The sequence below is a fragment of the Geospiza fortis genome, unplaced genomic scaffold (genome assembly GCF_000277835.1).
Source record: "Geospiza fortis unplaced genomic scaffold, GeoFor_1.0 scaffold274, whole genome shotgun sequence".
In the NCBI taxonomy this organism is placed as follows: Eukaryota; Metazoa; Chordata; class Aves; order Passeriformes; family Thraupidae; genus Geospiza; species Geospiza fortis.
In genome coordinates this window covers 265997-287591 of record NW_005054485.1, presented here as the reverse complement: position 1 = coordinate 287591, position 21595 = coordinate 265997, and the positions used below count along the sequence as shown (strand labels likewise).

General features: G+C 40.3%; 1 protein-coding gene across 1 annotated transcript in view; it reads right to left on the bottom strand.

Annotated features, from left to right (window-relative positions):
* Window positions 1-34: 34 nt before the first annotated feature.
* Window positions 35-21595, bottom strand: part of CPLX1 (complexin 1) — a 102119-nt gene continuing 80558 nt past the window's right edge. The window contains exon 3 of the mRNA XM_005428477.2: window positions 35-255. Within this exon, the coding sequence (XP_005428534.1) occupies window positions 58-255 (198 nt within the window). The 3' untranslated portion in view covers window positions 35-57. The remainder of the gene's footprint in view (window positions 256-21595) is intronic.

The window sequence follows — 21595 nt, the reverse complement described above, 5'->3', positions numbered from 1 at the left end:
GGGAAAAAAAGAAATCCTTTGCAGTACTGTTTATGCCCATCTAACAGTCTGCAGCTATTACTTCTTGAACATGTCCTGCAGGGGCCCTGGTAAGTATTTGATGACTGTGTCTAGGATGCTCTCTTCTTCCTCCTCCTCCTCATCCCCACAGCCAGGAGGGATCGCCTTCTTTGGGCGTGTCAGACTCCCTTCAGCATTAGCTTCCAGTGCAGCCTGGGCCTCTGCTTCCTTTTCTTCCTTCTTCTTTATCCCATACTGCAGGGGAGAGATAACACATTGTCTGAATCATGATATGAGAAAAAACACATCTGCCGAACAGGAAGCCAGCCATTGCATGTGGTGCCTCATATTCTGCAGTAAGAACATCACATAGTCTCATTTTGCTCTTTTACACAGATACTAAAAATATCCATACTAACAACCCTCCACTAAGTATAGCCCAGGGGATGGATAGCCTTCACAAGTTGAGATGGTGAGATCCCTCAGAAGCAAGCAGAGGAGAAAAACTGGGACTGTGCAGCCATGGGTCACTAGTAAAGAGAATATAAGCTCTGGGTTAGTGAAGTGTTAGGGAGGCCTTCTACTGATGTTGATCCTCCTCTTTTCTGTTAACAAGTCTGATGCTTAAGTCCATCGTCCGCACTGATTTCGAAAGTCCATCTGCAGCATTTTATAGTTTATAGATGTGGCAAAACTTCAGGGAAAAATTAGTTAGCAACAAAAGAAAACAAACAGGTCAGGACAAACAAGACAGCAGTGAAGACCACAATATTTAGATATTCTCATGTGGGACATATCCTATAACATTCATTCATGTTCTCTTTTTATAAGTGGGACAGAAAGACCTCTGTGAAAATAAACTATCATGAGAAAATCAGCTGACTCATATTATTTGAAGAGAAACACTCTGAACCCTGTGAGTAGAATGGGTACTTGAAATTTGCTACTTCCACTAAGAATTAGCAGCATGCCACTCAGAGATTACATAAGTAACCAGAATCCTATTTTATATTAGATTCAAGAGGCTAGATTTAATACAGGACTAAACATATGCATGTGCTGCTCTTTCTGTAAATGCTTTTTGCACTGCTTGAGAGATTAAGGTTCTACACAAGGCAAAAAAAATCAACTCAAACTGCCACATGCAAATCTAGAGCAAAACATCTATCTGCAAGCTATCCTCTGTACTATCAAATCATAGAATGGGTTGGGCTGGGAGGTGAATTTCAAGGCCATCCAGTCCAAGCAGTGAGTAGGAACATTTTCAGCTAGGTCAGATTGTTCAGAGACCTGCTCTCTTTACTCAGACCAATTCAAATTTCCCAGACTGCTTCCACTTTTTCTGATGATAACTGGAGGTTAAACTTTCTTGGTACCGTGATCATGATGCAAACGCAGGGAGCGTCCCATTTCTCAGTGCCCAGCTGAGCTTCAAAGAGGCCAGCTGTACATTTTAAGGATGCTTGCAGTCCCCAAGCTCACAGCTCCCTGTCTGGCAGCAGTATTCTTCTGCTTATCCTTTTCACCTTTTGAAAAGCTACCTTAATGGCTGCTCACTATCAGCTCCTGAGCCACCAGTCACCTCACACACACCTGCTCAATTGCTCACAATCCATGTTGCATGAATACACTTGAGAACAACACTGAAAAGAAAATTAAATATGATTTCAAAAACATCAAAGAATTAAGTTGGTACCACGTACTCAATAAGTATCAATAAAAGCTTACTGTTCAATAGATGTGAATTAGATGCTATTTTCATTTTTTTTCATGTTTTCTACTTCTAAAATTAGTACAAACTGTTAACCAGTAAAACCAAAAGTGCACTGCTGCATCCATGACTTTCTGATTTCAGAGGGCTGTTGGATGTGACTTTTCTTCCTAAACATTTCTGAGCAAGGGCATTATTTTTGATTCCCTTCTCCATCATAATTTATATTTAAGATGACAGCCTGCAAAGTTGAAAGCAGGGGCTTCGACACACTGTAGCTCTGTAGATCAATTCTCTCACACCAAAATGTTCATTAAGGACATTTGTTTTATAATTTTTATACCTACTGGGTGCTGGTCACACCTGATTTCACGGGAAAGATATTAAAGACAAATGATATCTCCATTCTTATGTGAGACAAAGAAAGAATTTGACCAACTTGTAGTTACAGGGCTGTATGCCACAAAGGAGATTCAACACAGGACCAGCTACCACGCAGATGGAATGACATGCAGTGCTAGATTGCAGCCAGACTGCCCCATTCTCCCTCTCAGGTCACAAGTAGATGTTTCTAGGTGATTCCCAGTGTAATATATATGCAGATTCTGCCTTCCTTCGCCAGCCAGAGGACAACAGTAGTGGAGACACCATAAATCACAGTAACACACAGGTACCCGGCATGCTTTCAAATCCTCCATCTCAAAACAAGTATCAGCTCAAGACGCATGGATCCTCTGGCTCAGGAACAAATATTCAGCTCACAGGAAGGAGCGAGTGGAACAAAACCAACCAGTTATGAGAATCCAGTATTATCGTTTAAATTTGGTAGTATTCTGTAATGCTTTGCATTAACAAAAATGTAAGCTGTGAAAATTCATAGGTAAATGACATACTTTAGGTTTGAAATTGTTTCAGAGGAAATAAAATTATAGAAATTAAATTCTTAACATGAGAAAAATTTTAAAGAAGTGTCTTCACTTGGAAGAAAATTATTTCTTCCATGAAATCATTTGTGTGAAGTCAACAAATTATTTTTAAAAACATGACTAAAAATAATCATCCTGGTGCTCTGGTTTTCCTGAGGATAGGAAATTTTTCATAACTTTCAAAAATTTGAGGGATGAGAATAGTTTCATTTTTATTCAGGGTTCAACCCCACAAACTTTAATATCAAAAGCTGTATCATTACAAGACGTGAATATGTGACTAAGCTTGGTCTTAGTCACATATTCATGTCTTCTACTATAAGCAGAATTATGGAGCTAACCCAGGAAGATACTGAAACATTTTTAGTAAGCCCACCCTCCTGCCACTCGTAAAGTTATTACTCTGTGGCCACATGGGTATTGGATTGTTGCCACTGGGTTATGTTAGAGAAATACTGTCAGCCTGGAGTCCTCAGTCATCAGCTGGGAAGAGTAGGGAGAAAATACCTGGGCCCTCACTGACTGGATGTCAGGAAAAGACCAGACTAACATACTAACATACAACATCAGCCTCCTCCCCATCTCTTTTCTTTCTTATTCCTCCAGTTTTTCACAAGGCAAAGTAGGTGCATGAACTGGGAACATTCTGGAAATTTGATCTAATGACAGTAAAATTGTCAGAGATTAGAGGGCTGTAGAGCCAATGGGATCTGCAGCCCAAAATGTGAACCTATCAAAAATACAGTTACAATTTCTTAAGACGAGCCAACAGTTTCTACTAAAAATGAACATGTTTATCTAGCAAATATCTAGGCCATGGAATGAATAAGCAGTAATACCCTAGTTAATAGACTTGCAGAAGTAATAGCATGTCTTTGGGTCAGGAGTGGAACTGATTCTGCAGGAAGACAGCAGCAATCAACGTGCAAGGGAGTGGTTTTCCTGGGATGAGATTTCGAACTGCCTACTTAGAAACAAGCAATTTATCTGAAAAAGCTAAAGAACTAAAAAAGGAGGTTTATGGGGGATACAAAGACTACTTGAAGACTATATGGTTGGACAAGAGAAGTCAGGAAACAACTCTTCCCTCCAAGTGCTCTGAGAGCTTGAAACTGGACCTCAGTCCAAATATTACTGCATAGGAAATAATATTGTGTGAAATAATACTGTGTATCACATAAGACTGAGCTTTGTCTTCTGGGAAAAGGTTGGCATGTGAATTGTAGTGGTTTCATCTCTCTTCAGGGAATTGAACTTAGCAGTGGTTTTGCACAGCTTCAGGTAGAGCACTGCTGAAACTATGTCCAAACAGCTGTGGCAGATACAGCCATCTTTGGAATTACTATTTTATTTACATGCTAAGGTTTGGAAAGCTACTGAGAGATTTAAATGCTTATTCATTATCTTGTTTCCTATAAATGTTATAGTCTATACTAACAGCTCTGTCTGTTAAGTTTCATTCATATTCTGAACCTCAATACAAAAAAAAGAAAAAAAAATTAGCCAGACATCAAAGCATATGGTTAGAAAAGACACTGGAAGGGCAACATGCACATCATTTTACCTCGAGAGTTAACCTGACCTGAATAAATCTTTTTCTTAGACTCCAACTACTGAAAACCTCTCACCTGTTCTGGAACTTAACTACCCTTTGCAAATAAAATATTTCTCCTCATGTCTAATGTGATTTATCATGAAATGCCTTAAAAAAAAATCTGGAAAATACGCAGCTCCTACAAAAAGACTTATCTTTCACCTGTCCTATCGGACATTATTTATCAATTGTGCAATGTTCTTATTTTTCTCTTCCATTAGCAAAGAGAACATCAGCCCAATTTAGATATTTCCAACAGTAATGCATGGAATTTTCTGCCAGGAATAAATGATACATGTAGGACTGAAACAAACCAAGAGCAATGGGTAGGGTTCAGCACTGACCTTTAGTTGCACAACTGTGAGAGTCTAGGGTACAGAAAAAGACCCCCCTTTTATCTGATTTCTACAAACTTGGAAGTCTTTCTGCATGATTTCTTTGGTCTCTCTGTGAGTGAACAGGCTGTCAAATACAGGAGGTGAGGGTGCTGAAACCCAGAGGCCCAAGTACACTGTTCTCACCACTGTTTAAAGCACAGAGCCTACTTTGATGTAGATCTGCCCAAAAATGTGTCCTGGCTTTTCTTTCACCTCAAATCTGCTGATTTCATTTTGAGCTAAATTTGGCTCTTTTTGCTTGTTTGTTTTTGTTGGTCTACTTGTCTTTCTAATCAGTTCATTCATCCTGAGCTTGATAGTGAGGATTAGTCCCCAGAAAACTTGTGGGGGAGCCTTTCAACACATATGAAAGGAGGACACTCTCTTGGTCTCTCAAGTAACCCATTTAAGTGCAAGGTCTGCCATACAGTGTTAGAATTACACAGACTGTGTCAGGCAACTCAGACATGCTGACCCTAAATAATCTCTTTGCTTTCTGAGGAGTAATGAACAAAGAATCACAACTTGTCACATGGGCAATCATGCCAATTTCAATCTGTGGCAAGGAATGAAAGGTATGAGAGAGAATGCAGGGTGTCTCTGTCCATGACACACCAGCAGGGTGTGTGGGGGGTGTGCATGGGGGCTCTGTGTGGAATGAGTGTAGGTATGGGCGTTTTCTTGACTCTACATGCTGCAGCACAGCTCTGTTGACCCTGTCAATGTGTTAGCAGAAGACTAACTGATTAATAATGGCAAGGAACAAGGCAAAGTCTGGCAACCGCAGTCCTAAACTACATTGTTCAATTGTGTGCGAGCCAAACAGGAGCACAGCTCAGGATAGAGGTGGCAGAGAGAAAGAAAGGAAGACAATTAAACTTCAGGTAGGGGACACTTGAGATGCAAAGCCAGAGCCTCCTCTCTCCTGGAGAAAGATGTTCCAAAACCATCTCCTTGGGGGCTGTCAGAGTTTTCCAGGCAGTTTTCCAGCAGTGATTATTTGTAAACCTCACTCATGTCCTTTGAATCCTTTATCTCATCCAAGGTTCCAGTTCCCCTGTGGCTACACATGCCTAGCTACTCTGTGCTAGCTCAGGCTTTCAGCTCTGTCAAAATCACAGCAATTCTTCTTGTATGACCTGTCTTGTTTCAGGTCTTCCAGTATGTTCTTCAGTCTCATCCCCATTTCTCTCAGGGGGCTCTCACAGCAAACACAGAGGCCTGCAGCTTTTCTCTTGCACCACAAGCATAAATCAGATGTCAATGCAGATTTCAAAGAGCTCATCTGACCTTCCTTGGCCTCCCATCAGCATCTTCTTCTGGTGACACTGGATGAATCTAGCAGTCTTTCCTTCTCCCCCATGGCAATATTGCTGCCTGAGAACCACACCCCGGCTTCCATCCCAATTAGCTCTGGAACTGCAGAACAGTCCTATGGGAATATCCAGTGCCCCAAGCATCCAAGAGTAATGCTACCCTAAGCAATAGATACGAAATTTGCTTTTCTGCTGCCCCACAACAGATGGAGTGCAAGATAAAGCACTGCTCTCTGGAGGAGATCAGATCTATACTCAACAAGCCTTGTTTGTTTACTTTGATTGAAAACAACATCATATCTATCCACTGTTGCTGTTTAAGTGAAAACCAGAACTACATCAGGTTCCTGATTGCAGAAGCCATCTCTGAATTTTCTGCAAACTCATATTAAGGGGAATTGTTTCACTGGTTTCCATAGAGACCAGCCCAGACAAACCTACTCAAAAGAAAGGGATCATAGGATTATAGAATGGCTTAGGCTGGAAGGGACCTTACAAATATCTCCAAATCATCCCAAACTCCCTACAGGCAGGGACACCTCTCACTAGAATAGTTTGTTTAGAGTTCCATCCAGCCAGGGGAGAGAGGAGAGGTGCACCAGGCCTCTAATCATCCTTGTGCCCCTCCTCTGGACTTGCTCCAACAGGTCCCTGTCCTTCTTATGTTGAGGAACCCAGATCTGGACAGAGAGCTCCAGATAGGTCTCATGAAAGCACAATAGAAGGATAGAATCACTTCACTAGATCTGCTGGCCAAGCTGCTTTTAATGCACAGTGATTTTCTGGACTGCAAGTGCATGTTGCCAAGCCATGTCAAAGTTCTCATCCACCCTCAAGTCCTTCTCCTCAGGGCTGCTCTCAATCCATCCACCGCCCAGTCTGTATCTGTGCTTGGGATTGCCCTGCCTCAGGTACAGGACCTTGCACTTGGCCTTTCTGACCTTCATGGGGTTTGCACAGCCCCACCTCTCCAGCCTGTCCAGGCCCCTCTGGATGTCATCCCTTCTCTGCAGCACATGGCTGCCCCACACAGCATGGTGTCTGTGGCAAACCTGCTGAGGGTGCCCTCAATCCCACTGTCTGTGTCACTGACAAAGATGCTAAATAGTGCCAGTTCAACACCGAACCCTGAGGACACCACTCTGTCCACTTGGACATTGAGCCTTTAACCACACGTAGAATCCTAGAAGACAATGCTAAATGTATATGTCTCAAACACTGATAGCCCAATAGCTATGGAGCCAAACATGCTGGTAATAACAGCCAAGAATTGTTGGTAGTAACATGCCATGGGAAAGAACAAGACATGGCTGGAGATGGGGGCTGTGTAGAGGTAAGTGCAGAACTTTTCCAGGACAAAAATCCTTTTTCTGGCTTCTGTAGATAAGCCAAACACAACCACACAAATGAGGTAAAGAAGTGGGCATGGACTGTAAGGAGGAAACAAGAACACCCACGACCCCTGACAACAGAACCTGTCCCTGGTTACTCCCTCCCTCCCTCCCCCCCTCCCTCCCTTCCGGCACTTCCTTCCTTCCACCATTTCCTTCCATCCATCCATCCATCCATCCATCCATCCATCCATCCATCCATCCATCCATCCATCCATCCATCTCTTACTTCCTCTCTAATTAATCTCTTCCCTTCTCTCTTCCTTTTCATCTTAACCCTTTGCCCAAAATCCACTGCCATGTGCTTATATGGTAGGTCAGAGACTAGCTAATACCAATTTCCATGCCAAGTGTGTAATTTACTAATAAAATGTTGTGAGTTTTTGTGGACCCTCTGACTTTTGCTGTTACTTTTGACCACAAGGATTTTTGAATTTTGCATGTTCCCTCCCCCGTGAGGATGGGATGTTACACCACAGCTCTTTATGCCGATCCAACCAATTCCTTAACCACCAAGTGGTCCAGCCATCAAATCTGTGTCTCTCCAGCTTAGAGGATCTGCTCCGTGATCTTGCTGGGCATTTTTGTTGGGATTCATTGCTCCTGAGTTTGGAGGTAGAGATCCGTGTATATTGAACAGCATTTTGGACTCCTATTCACTTCAAACTTCATCCCATGGTATTCTGCCAAGCAGATCCCTGAAGAGCCTAAGGTCTGCTCTCCTGACACCCACTAACAGGAGTCATCCACCACACCCCTGTGGTGCCAATTAGGTCCTGGCCCTGCAGGCACATGTGCATCTCCAACTCCTCCTGTTTTGCCCCCATGCTGGGTGTGTTTGCATAAAAGCAGATGGAAAACGCATTTTGGCTTAATCTACTATGTGTGCTGACTCTGACAAAGCAAACTGGCCATTCTGCTCACAGCTCAAGTCACAGGACAGAGCTGTTTTCCCAGTCAAATGCCTTTTTTCCCATTACTACACACAAGCAGTGTGAACTACAATTTGTGAACAAATTTACTACTCTTTGGAAACAAAGACACTGAGAAACAACAGACAAAGGTATCATATACCATTCATTTTTCTGAATACTCAGCAGAAACCATGTTTTCATTTTCTCTGTGTTTGCAAATTTGTTTATTTTGTTCCATTCGTGTGTGCAGCATGTATATTAAAATAATGCCTTTCTGCAATATGGTCAGCTTCAGTGCGAGGGAATGAGGTCTTGAAAGCTTCAGGAATGGAGATAATTAAATTACTGATGACTAGCAAAGTTCTCCCATTTTGTAACCAGAGAAGAAATCTCCAGAGTAAGCAGAGAGTATCTGACTCATGAAGAAGAGCATAGGATCAGAGGCTCTAAAATACTGATTTTAGGTACCTGGAGGGTGGACTGAAATCAGTGCACTGACACATGACCACAGGGCCCAAGATACAGTACATACTGAAATCCTAAACCTATTGGGTCCAGTGGAAAAATTTCTCCCCCAGAATCCAACTTGCAGCTTCAGTTAAAAAAATCTGGGTCAATTTTATTCTTCAAAGCAGTTAAGCAGGATAAGAAGAGAGAAAATTTACATATTCCACGGTAACAACTGCAGTTTAATTGCTCACAGGTTACTCATAGGAAAGTTTAGATTTGCTCCATGATCATCAAGATGGGGTCAAGCTGCAGAAGGTTCCCATGAGGCATTTTCGAGTGATGCAGAGCAGGTGTGCTCCTAGCCAAAGCAGGTTCTGATTTCTTGTGTTTCAAAGTCTACATTTAGTTTTCCACAAGAAAATCTTCTCAGAAGCCAATGGCAGGATCCTGGTAATGGATAAATGCAGTTGCTTGTATGAGTTGAGAAGAATTTACGTTATAGCTACATATCTGATAGCATAAATAAATCTACAGGATATATCTTTTTTTATGTGTGTGCTATGTAAGATCAGAACATAGAGTATAAGCTGCTCATCCTTCTTCCTGCCTCCTGCATGTATTGCCTTTGCCAAATGAAAGCCTTTATTTTAGTACAAGGCTGGTACAATTATTTCCCCAGGATACTGAAGCAATTTTGATTAGACACAACTATTTCTTTTCTATAGCCTGTGTTTACCATGTGTGACAGCTCTTTTTTGTTTTGTTTCTTGTTTGGTTTAGGTTTTCTGGGTTTGTCTTTATTTTTGCATTACTAAATCTTATTTTGAAAGCTCTAGTCCAGTCAGTGTGATTTTAAAAGAACCTAATAATACAAGTGCTCCAGAGGATAAGAAGCGGTTCACCACAGGATGAGGAGTAATATTTTGTTTTTTGGAATGCAAAGCATGATGAAGATCCAGGTAACTGCCAAAAGAAATATAGTTTGTACTCTCCCAGGCGATAGGGAATTCATTGTTAGCTCACAAGGCTTAAAAATTAATTATTATCCTGCCTTGCTAGATTTGTTCTTGGGGGGGTTCAGCATTTCAATGCCTTATTGATCACAAGCACTTCTGCAGATTGGAGCTTGAAGCCAGCTGAAAATTCAGCTGTTGAGCCCTAAGTGGCTGATTCATTTTAAGTTCAGCTTTCAGTAGGTAAACTGTGTGAGCCCTCTGTGTCTCATGTCTGCAAATCTTTGGGAAGCCATGAAAGCAAGACTTTTTAAAAAACAGTTTCTTACTATCAGTTTTGTTTCTAGCATATTGCTAGATCATTTCTCTGTGCACACATAGCTATAGATAAAATGAAACTTCAGGTAATCCTTGGTGTTTTGTAGTACACTAAAAAGAGCTCATGAACATGTAGCATGGTGTTATCAGCAAAGTAATAGGTTAAAGCGCTCATCACAGCAGAGCAAGAAGGAACTTAGAAAGGAGTCTGTAAGCGGTACCCTCGTACATGACTGAAAGTATGCTCCAGGTAAATTTGTGTTCCCTAGTGTACTTCAGCACTACAGTGAGGGATAGCTGCATTTGATTGTAGTCTTCTATTAGACAGTAGTTTTGAGGGAAATTAAAAGGATAATTTTCTATCTAAAAATATTCAACAGATCATAAATATAGATTATTACATTAAAAAAAATAGAATAGACCCTACTAACAGGCCCAGATATAAAAGTAGCACTCATATCACTACTGCTAAGTATTCTGGGGACTAACCTGGGAGAAAAAGAGGCCCTTAGACCAACATTTAGGTATGCATCTGCAATTTTCTTGCTTTCTGTGTGACCACATGGGAGACAATTTCTTCTTGGTGAACAGAGAATTTACGTAAGATTTACCCTTCCAAAGGGGCTACACTGTAAGCTCTGAAACACAGTTATTGCTTACAGTGATGCCACACTGAAATATAAGTTGTTTCTCTGTCATTTTCATATGTTATACTGTTCTCAGTAACTTCCCTGGGTTGATAGGATGAATTTGACAGGACAATAAACTGCCTCAAACTTTTCAGGAAGAACTTTTTTTTAAGTAGCCTACACCAAAGTTGTAAATGCTGACTTTGTTGACAGCACAAGGTAATGTAATTCAGCAATAATAAGAGATCAGGAATATTAGTTAGGTGATTATCTTTAGTCCTTGCTTTGAGACTATTTAATTGTTGTCATCAATTCCTTGGGGATTCTTCTGCGTGAAATAAATCCTGCCATTGCAGCTAGGATCTAATTAGCACAGCCACCCTGCCAGTACCTTTGTGGAGACCAAGGCATTGTCACAAACTCTGAGCCAAGACTCAGTAAAATCAAAGGTAGTTAATCAATTAGTTTCAAACCTTTGACACACTCTTGCCTCTGAAGTACAAAGAGTATTTCTCAATCCCATTAACTGGCAGTAGAAGTGAGAACTCTGACATCAAAATGCTTTAAAAATAGGAAGAAAACTCTTGACATCCAAAAGAGCAAGTAGAAAATTATGAGTGTTAATTCATATGCTGCAGCTTTTCAGAAGGACATGAAAAAATGAAGGGCAAGTCACTTCTTTTTCTCTAGCCCTTTTTGAACTGGCACACCAGCCTCTTCCTTACATAATTCAAGGTAGTTTTCTTGCTTCCCAAGAGACTAGAGAAGACATGTTTGTAGTGAAAGCTGGTAAGGGAAAATACCTGGTTCATCTTAACAACCCAACCAAACAGCAATAATGGTGTTGAAGTGGGAGACCCACTCAGTCTGTATAGTGTTGCTATAGGTGCGTTGCTATGACAAACCTCAAGAACTATTTTCAACTGTAAACAGCCACGGCATAAAAAAAATCTCAGACTATTGCAACAGTAAGCAACTGGGTTGATAACTCAAAACCCATTCTAGAGATGAGGTGCATGTTTATTTCCTCTATGTGGAATCAGCTGTTGAGCTTTGCTCATCCTTTCTCTTGGCTGGACATGGTCAGAGAACAAATGTTTTGTATTGTCAGGGATTTGTGAGCAGGGGCAGAGCCCATGGAGCTCACAGCCCACATCAAGCTAAGAGCTGTACAGCAGAAGTGGGGGAGACAAACCTTATGCTGAGGAGCTTGCTGTCTCTACTGTACATTTCTCCCAGGCATACCTTTGTCCTATAGCAACAAGACAAAGGCATTTCATCTCCTACTGGCATCCATTCACTAAAGTACCAAAAGGAGCCTTTTCAAAAGCTCTTTAATAATTTCAATAAATTTCAAAATTTCTCAAGGTCTTGGTTGGGGTTTCCAGTTTTTCTTGCCCTCTCCATATATGCAGGACCTCACAGCAATTCAGACAGAAGGGTATGGAACAGCTGAAGTGTTAACCTCTCAATGCACGGAAGCATTAATCTTCCAGACAGTGAGTCAAGAAAGAGTAACAAGCCCATTTTCTTTCTCTTTCTTGATCTAACTGGGTGGGGATTTTCTGCCACAGCAGTGGATGGAATGCATGAAGCGTGGTGGATTTTTGTTGCGCCCACGTCAAAAAGCAGTTCAAAGAACTTACTTATGGGGTAACTGATACCCAGCCATGCTCATCTTATTCTCTGCAAGCTAAGCAAAGGGAAGCTGGCTGCCTATTTTATTTTCATATTGCCTGAGCACTTTGATGTCATTAATGAAACTTCCAGTAGCTGGGTGTGGGGTGTGGGAAGCAGAGCAAGAGGGCAGAGAGACCTTAAATCACACCTCGGATGACCTCAGGGGGCAAAGAGTGTTGGAAGGGAGCACATTGGTAACTGAGCCTGCACATAAATATGACCATGCACATCACCAACATACTCAGCTGATTATGCTGCTCTGTATCCCAAAACCATTTATCACCTTCCCATCATAAAATATCTGTACATGCCTAGCAACGCCATGAGCCACTAGGAATCTTATTACTTAGGAAAACTATACTGCTTCAGGCCATTAATGAACAATTATTCTTCAGATGCAAAAAAAAAAAGAGTAATAAAAAGGTCAAGAAAGAATACACTTGACTAGCTTTTTAGGGATCACGTGAGCATCTTTTCATCAGCTGCTTGGGGTTTTTGGCCAAACCCTCAGCCTCTTTGGTAGTGGCCCTAGTTATCCAAATTGCTGCTAAAACCTGGAATCTTTTCACGTAACAGTTTTGGTTGAGAAACTGGAGAAAAGCCATTTCAAATCTCAGTCTTTGCTACCATAAGAGAAGTCCTGTGTTAGTGGAAGCATGCCTTTTACTAACAGTAGAGTTCTTTAAAAATTACTACCATGAAAGTACATGCAGAAGTTAGCACAAACTCAGTGACAAATCTAGGAACTCTGATACTGAGAGAAGGAACACTGTGACTTTGAGATGCACCTGAAAAAAGGGCTCTATGTATGCAGAAGAGTGAAGCCACCAGTAAGCTCAGCCCACACTAGAGCCTGGGCCGAACAAATAGAAAAAGTAGAAATACTTCCCTGTGTCTGAGCTGTCTGGGATAAAGGAGTGAAAAGAGGTGTTGTTTCATATCCACTGATGGACAGGTCCTGGCATCATGAAAACAGGTTAAGCAAGTATATACTCTGTGATTACCTTTCAGATCTTGCTTGGTAGATGCTGATGTGTCTGAGTTCAGGTACTTATTGTTCTTGACCTTATGTGCTTCATGGGTGGAAATCTGCAAGATTTTTGTCAGAGAGATTTGTAGAATGTGGGAGGGTAGGAAGTTTGAACATTGGCAAAAAAATAGTGCACGGATTTTTAAGTTGGGCACAAGCTTCTAATTCTGGAGTATTTTCAAGAAGAGTGGGAAACGGTGTGCATCTCTTTGCTGATAGAAAATCTCCCTTTTATTTATATATTCATGCATTCTCAGCATCCTTACTGGTAACAGCTTGCCTGTCACTTTCTCAATGTGGCATGTTCCTCAGCCCCAGTTCCTGCTCTTGACTTCCTTCTCACCACAGAAAGAAACTAGCCCCTCCCACTCATGTGTCAGGAGGAAAAAAGAGTTAAGTCTTAGACAGACACAGCCTCTGATTGTCTGAAAACAAGCACAACTTAAAGACATAGCACGATCAGAGCTGGCTCTAAAAGCACCTGCTTGCTCTCTAGACTGCCCCTCAATATTCCATCTCTCACCTGCTTCCCAGTGCAGCCACTGCAAGCCTGAGGACTCTGTGTTATTCAGTAATGCTGTGTGAAAATATTATTTGTTTGGTTATTTGGCCTTGTGTTTAGAAAATAATTTTCTGGGGCACTAACTTCATCAGCCTTTATGAGAGCAAGCATGTGGCTCCCAGGAGGAGAAGGTGCCAGCTCATGCTGGAGGACAGACAGAAACACTGCAGACAATGGAGAGCATAGGAAGCAGAAAGATTATTTGCTTCAATTAATTTAATTAGGAGACATTAACAATATTTTTCCACTTTGTCCTGTGGATCTTCTTGCTCTGATATAATCTGAAAAGAATATTTAAAACAAAAAGTAAAACTCCAGACACTAGAACAATTACCCTCTGAACCTTACCTTAGAAATGCAGGTCATTTCTACAGCAGAAGAGACAAAGTCTGGGAAGCTACACAGCACTGGGTTCATATTTCCAGGTGCTGACAGCAGGGGCCTTACAAGGGTCGCCTCTGTGACAAGAATTCAGGGGCCGCCCTTTGCCAGACACAGCCATCTCCAGCTCCAGAGAGAGAAAGAGACTGCAAACTGGTTTAAGGCCATGACTAAGATTAACTAAGCTGCCTATTTAGCATGATGTTCTCCCATTTTGGGCGCTCCTCTACACAAGGGCTTTGCAATGCACCTGGCAATAGAACATGAGGAGTGAGAACTTGCTCAATAGTTTGACAGCTACAAGTTAATCATCTGTTCAAAGCCCTTCTGGTCAGTGGGGAGAGGCATACACTGTGGGCAGCAGTACACTCCATTCCAAGGTGGGCATCTGGAACGTCATGCTCTCAGGTATGCACTTCTCCCTACCAGGTACCAAGGAAGAAACAACTGCCAGCTCAGGTGGAGACAATGAACAGCTTGATTGCTAAAGGCTCATAAGGCAAACTCATTGATGAACCTGGTTATCCCTGTAATGATCCCAAATATTCTCAAACCTTTCTCATCACCTGAATTCATCTCTCATTCTGATCTCTCCAAGTGCCCATTGTGAAGTCCTTCAATTTTTTAAAACACAGGTACTTGATTACTCATTCTCATTCTGACTGATTCACTAAAACTAGAAAGAATTGAGATTCTTCTTCCATTTTCTCCCTCCCTCTTTCTCTCTCTTTCTTCCCCCCCACCCCACCTCATCTTAGCCATAATCCATTCCTTCAACAGAAATGGAAACAACCATAAATTTGGGTTCAGCTAATGAAAGCTGGTAATAGCAGTGAGAGCTTACGAGACACTCAGCTCTTTTTAAATGTGGTGCCTATTATTTTGAGCAGACCAAAGATAAGTGTCACTATCTCTGATGACTAATATGAAAGACCTTTCACAGAGTTAATGGGTTTCCAGTCAGGATGATAATATTCACTACCTGCCCAAAATTATAATTTCAGCAGGGGAATGTACAGTAGGAACAGATGAGCTCTAGCAAGGTCAAAGCTTGATGCCCCACCTCACTAACTCTCTTTCCCCCTGTAATCTGTGGACCTTTTTCAGTGATGCAGCTAAGCTGGATAATTCCTTCCAGGAAAAGGTCAAGGAATGAGCCTGGAATGTTTTCTCTGCACATCCTGAGTTACAATAAGAGCCATCTTCCAGAAGTTCTTCTCTTTGGGTTCTGGCAAGCCACCACTGCTCTCCAACAATCTGAGGCCCTTGAAGACTGTCTCCTTCAAAGGAGCGAGTGGGTCTTAAGCTTTGCATGGCTGCAGGGTATTTAAATCTCATTGGCTAGTCAACGGTTTTGGAGAATATTTTCCATTTCTGGTGAGAATTAAGATATTGCTCCAAGAATGAGGTTTCATCAGATGCCCCTTTATGACAATCTGAAGAAATTATGCCAGTAGCTGTGTGCTGGGACAATCTGTGAAACTGAACATCATGTATGTTTCTCGCAGCAGAGGGGGATAAAACTGAAAGAGAAAGGAATCTTGGGCAGAGTGTGTGAAGGTCCATAGATGTCAGAGTCAAGTGCAGAAAGACAGAGCATAATGCTGTGTAAAAATATTATCTCCTTAGTATTTTTCTGGTATGTACTATCTAGAAGACTACAGTGACTTTGTCTTCCAGCCATTACATTAAAATTTTATAGCCTTGTTTCAGCATCCCAAGTTCTTTCCAGTCCTGGCACTCCCCTAGCAACTGTTTCCTTTCCTGCAGAAGATTAAAATCATAGCAAGATCTTCTGCTGGGCTTCAAGCAGAGCAGTTGTGCTGTGGTTTGAACAAAGGACTCCATTCAGGTTCCTTCCTTTCTACATTACAGTACTCAGACACATTCATTAGTTTCAGGATGAATAAGAAGGAAATTTGAAGTAGAAAACATGGATTTGTGATAGAGTGATTTCTGTGCCCACCAAAAGGGGAGGGGAGGGGAGGGAAGGGAAGGGGAGACACAGTGACCAGTGTTAACAGCCCAGACTTACTTGCTTCTTTATATGCAGTAGGGATAAATCACTGTCTGGACTTAGAAGGAAAAGAAAGGAGAAAAAACCCACCACAGCTGAAAATGCGTAGCAGGAATACAGTGGCACAGGAAAATTGTAAATACGATGTTACAAAAAGAAGTTGATGCTCTAAGGAGGATTGCAAGAATTAGGGTAATATTAAATGATTCTGCTCTGGCAGCAACTACTTTCAACCATCAGCAGTTCAGGGTCATCATGAAACCAAGCTTGCACTTGGGTTGTCATTTATCTCTTCTCCATGAATGGATGTAATTTTTAAAAAACTCTTGTTATATTTCTTATTTTCTATTCTATTTAAGTACTGCAGAAATGACACTTGAAAACTGTGTGCAGGCTGCAACTGCAACCTGCACACAGTACCACTGCAACACACCTGAAACTGTGACAAGGATTTTGTAAGATTACATTCCTCCTCCTCTGATGAGCTGCTAGGGTGACTTGCCAAATCCCACTCTTACCGGGCATCTCTGAGAATTGGCCGAGATGGGTGCAATTGTCATACATTCTTCTGAGCTTTCATTTTGCAGCATCATTCCTCAGGTGCTCTTTAAACAACAGCTAGAGACTGAACTACTGCATTAAGATCAAATTTCAGAGAGCAGGAAAGAGATTGAGTGTTGTGGGTGGATGTGAGCACTCTTTAATCTGAAGGAGTACTTGTTCAATAAAAAGGTTATTATTCAACCAAACGTGGCACAGTTAGATAGCCTGTTAATAGTCCATTATATTTATTCAAAGATATATGCATAGGGCTAACTCTACAGCCACATGGAAATCTGAGTTCTAGCAAAGACTGGATCCTGGAGAACATGCCTTATAACTGGTTTCTCTTGCTCAAAGCTTTAGTGCAGAGTTGGGACATATGCTTAGAGAAACACTTTGGTGCACAATCCTCCCATTCTGTGTATTTTAAGTTTTTAAAGCTTTTTAAAAAATCAAATTAAACTTAAATATTTAGTGAAATCAGTTCTTTCCAATTCCTCATTTGTGTTCTCTGTCTTTTCTGGGCAGAACTGAAATAGTTTTCCAGTGTGGCATGTCACAAATACTGGTAATTTATAATTGCTCAAAATAAGCTCAGAAACACACCACCTCTTTTCTATATTTTGGAAGTGTATAATTAGAAAGAAAAAAAAGCTTTCACTAAATACATATCAAATAATCATAAAATCTATCCTATAGCTTTATCACACTGTTCTTTATAATTAAGTGTTATAGTAAGACTTTATTGAACTCAATACTGGTCTGAAGATACAGACACAGGTCAGAAATTGCTTGCTAATTTTCAAGATGTATTAATTTCTAATTGCTATGCTTACTCTTTTCTGAGGTAACCCCATCCATATCCTTTGCCAATTTACATTTTATAAATATTAATGACACTGGGGCCATATTTTATTTATTACTTTGTGTCCTCTGATCTTCATACAAACTTTCATTTCTTAATATATTTCTTAATATAACATTGCATTTTCAACTGTGGTTTCAAGCTAACTTAATGTTCAAAAAAGATCAATTAATTCCAATTAACATTAATTAAAGTCTCTCAGTGATTTCTCCAAGCAGGGATCAGTCTTGGGACTCTCCTATTTCTTCTTCTCATCTCTGCTCAGCTGAATAATTTTTACAAATATTATTCTGCTAATTTCTTCAGAGCACTTGCACAAGGCAGGCTGTTTTGCCTAGTCTGCCAAGATCTAATGTACATGAGTGCTTTGCCTTTCTCCATACCACATGAATAGTGTGTCAATCAGACTCCTTCTCTTCTTACACTGTTGGAAATCAGTGGGATTACCAACTCATGCTGTAAAACCATACAGTTAAGCAGGTATAGGTTTTCAAGAAACATGCAGTTTTTCCAGCTTTGCCACTAAATTGCTAGGTCATCCTGATGATATCGCTTAACTCATTTTGCCTCCATGTTTTTTATCTTTTCTCAGCTATTCTGAGCTCCTTGTAAGCATTTTTTTGACATTCCCTAACACCACTGAAGTCAATGGTACTTTTGCTTTACTTTAGGCTTTAAAAAAATCCTCAAACTTTTGAAGTTTTGAAAAACAACTTTCCATGTTTGATTTTTTTCCTTCCTCAGAGCCTGAATTGATCTGTTTTAGTAAAATCAAGATATTCCACTTAAACTGATCTTTTTACTCACTGTCAACAAGTCCTTTTTTGAAGAGCTACTCCAGTGTTGCATAAAACAAGTGTTTCCTGAGACAGGGATGCGTCATCAGGCTACAAGCATTTGGTTCTTCTCTTGCTAGATCAAATCTCTTCCAAACTGATGTATTTTCTTCAAGGATCTCCAACATCAGTGTTTTCAGCAACATTTTCTGCTCCGGCAAGGGGTTGATGGAACTTTCAGTGCTACCCACTGCATACATTCTTTTTGCTGAACAGTGGTTTTGCTTTAGGTCTCTAATGCTTCTTTGACCAGAGTGGAGATACACTTTTGGCAGTCAGCTCAAATTTGTCTGAAATTCATTCTGCACCTCTCTGTTCCTCTGGGACAAGCAGAGAATTTGAGCCAATGAACCTGCAAGTACTCCTACCAGGAAAGGGAAAAAAGCAACCTGAAACCCATTCATATTTCAGAAAGGTGATTCAATTCTGGCTGAAAGCATCAATGGCTTGGGGGTAGCTAAGTGAAGAGAAATCATCAGTAAGCAGAGCTGGTCTCCTATCCTAGCATTATCCAAAACATAATTAGGTGTTTCATTCTTTCCTTTATTTTTCTGAGAGAATGCAATTTCCAACTGTAGGAAGCAGTTTTATCTTTCAATGCCTTTTTCTCCTTTTTCTTTCTCTTAAAAATAATACATAATTTTAATGAGATTCAATAATGGCTCTCAGTAAAGCTGCAACTTTTGAAAGAATTGGATCTGCCTTTATTTCCACTACTGAACCACAGGCTTGATTGCTGAAATGAAATCCACAGCCATTGTTATGTCACACGATGATTCAGATGAATTTTTCATGGGACATAATCGCTCTTAATCTGTCCTGCACTTAATCTGTCCTGCAGAAGAGAAAATAGATATTCTCTTCTTTCTATACAAAACTGCCTCACTCCTTAATAAAAACATTCATTAGGTCTAGAGCCAAGGACTAATCATCCATAAGACTTAAAAACTACCTATTTGACAAGGATTCTGTTGGGAAAATCTTTATTTCTTTAGTAAGTATTTCAGGCTAACAATTTGGAAGAGATAATACACCAAGTCTAAGAATGTCCCATTAAAGTGCAAACCAAACTTCTAAACTCACACAAGAATTAAATCTTCCAACCTCATGTCATCAGATGCAGTCTTACTGGCTCTACATATTTTTATTTCTGTTCCTGATGTACCCACCCTGCCAGCCTCATATCTGGTACCTACAATCTTAGTCATCCAAGTTTCCTCTTTTCACTTCAGTGCTGTTAGCTTGCATCATCTTTGGCTGTGAATAACTTTTTAAAATTTTCATCTCACACACATTGTTTGCATCTTCTATACCTGGAAAAAAACTCCAGCATTATTAATAGTTGTGCAAAATTTATTTAATAGTCAATTAATATTACTGGAACTATTCTCTGGGGGACTGTTTGGTTTTGTTTTTTTTTTTAATAAACATCTTATTGTCTTTAATTCTGCCAGTTCTAGAGTTCTGCTTCTGGTCTTATTCTTCCATTACAAATTCTGGTACATTTTAATAATAATCTTGATGGTACTATTCTTTCACATTTTCTTCATTCCAGTGTATTTTCTACTTTTAATACTGATTTTTTTCCCCCTCCAAGACTGCCAGGATTTTTGTATAATGTGGGCATGCACATGAAATGATTTCTTCAGCAGTTTCAAATTATTAATTATGTTCTCCTAGTTAAATATGATGTTCTAGCTCATTTAGCCCATTATTGTTTGGAACTTTCTAAAGCCACCCACCAGAATATTTAAACTTAGCCTTGATAACATATTCAGGCCATAATCACTTGAATCTGAGACTAATCCACCCTCAAGTATTGAGATGGATTCCTACTTTCTGTCAAGATGAGGCCTAAAGATAGAATTTCCCTGGGACTGGCCAACTGGCTTCTGGAACAAGTGGCAGAGATCTACCACCATTTGCACACATACTGAAGTTTCTTGCATGAGTTATTGACACAGTAAAGCAAAATTCATCAGGACTTAAAGAATTGAAGGACAGAGAAAATATTGGCAACTCTTCTTAACACATAGAGAATATCTCCAATCATGTAAGAACATATTACATATAATATCAGGTTATGACATTTTATTATCAGTTTACATTTATTGTTTAAAAAATGTGAAATCACCTACAGACTGTGTGAAAAACAATCATGGAGCAGAAAGACTGATACCTTGTGTCAGATAAACCATAAAAAGCTATCCCATGAACACATACACCAACAAAACGTGTTTAACTCTCCACACAGAAAGCATTGTAAAGCTTCCTCCTTCACAGAATGTGCAATGTACAATGGCAAAACAATCCTGCCCTTTTTCCCAAAAAATATGCTGGTTCAGAACAAAGAATGAGAACACAGGCAGTTCTTATTCAAAAGACAGGAAAAAAAAGTCTTGAAGTGGAAAAGACAAAAAATTTTTGGATTAGCGTAACAATAAAAATATTCATTGTTGATCTATAAATTTGCCTTTAAACAAGTTAAATAATGAAGGATATTTCTCTGCAGTTTCTAAATAAAATTATAAATAAAATTGTCAGTTACTTTGAATTGTAGATAACATTTTGGGCTGGTTTTCTAAGTGGAAAAATATCCATGCATTTATTATCCTGTTTAAGCTTATAATCAGCAACCTACTGTGACTCTGAATTAATTGGCATTCTTTATTTTTTTTTCCTGCTCTGGGGGTGGTGTGGAATTCAAATGTGGTAAGAGCCATAGACTCAAAAGAAGCTTCTACCTATTCTTGCTATGTTCTGTGATGGTCTCCACAGTGGGATGTCTTCTTAAATGAATGATGTAGCACAAGGGACAGGAAACATGACAGATTTAAGTTCTGCTGTCATTATTAGGATAACACTCTATAGTAGAATGATTAATAACACTTCTCTATCATGGTATTATTCTCTTAGCTGCAGTATCATCTTCCTAAAATGTTCTGCCTCCCAGCTCAAGGCAACCAGCTGAATAAAGGAGCCAGAGGAGGACCTGCAGCACCATAAACCAGTGGTTCAAGTAGGATGGAAGAAATCACTGATGACTAGCAAAAGCCCTGTCATGGGGCTAGACCACACCACACACTGTCTCTGCATCTGCTT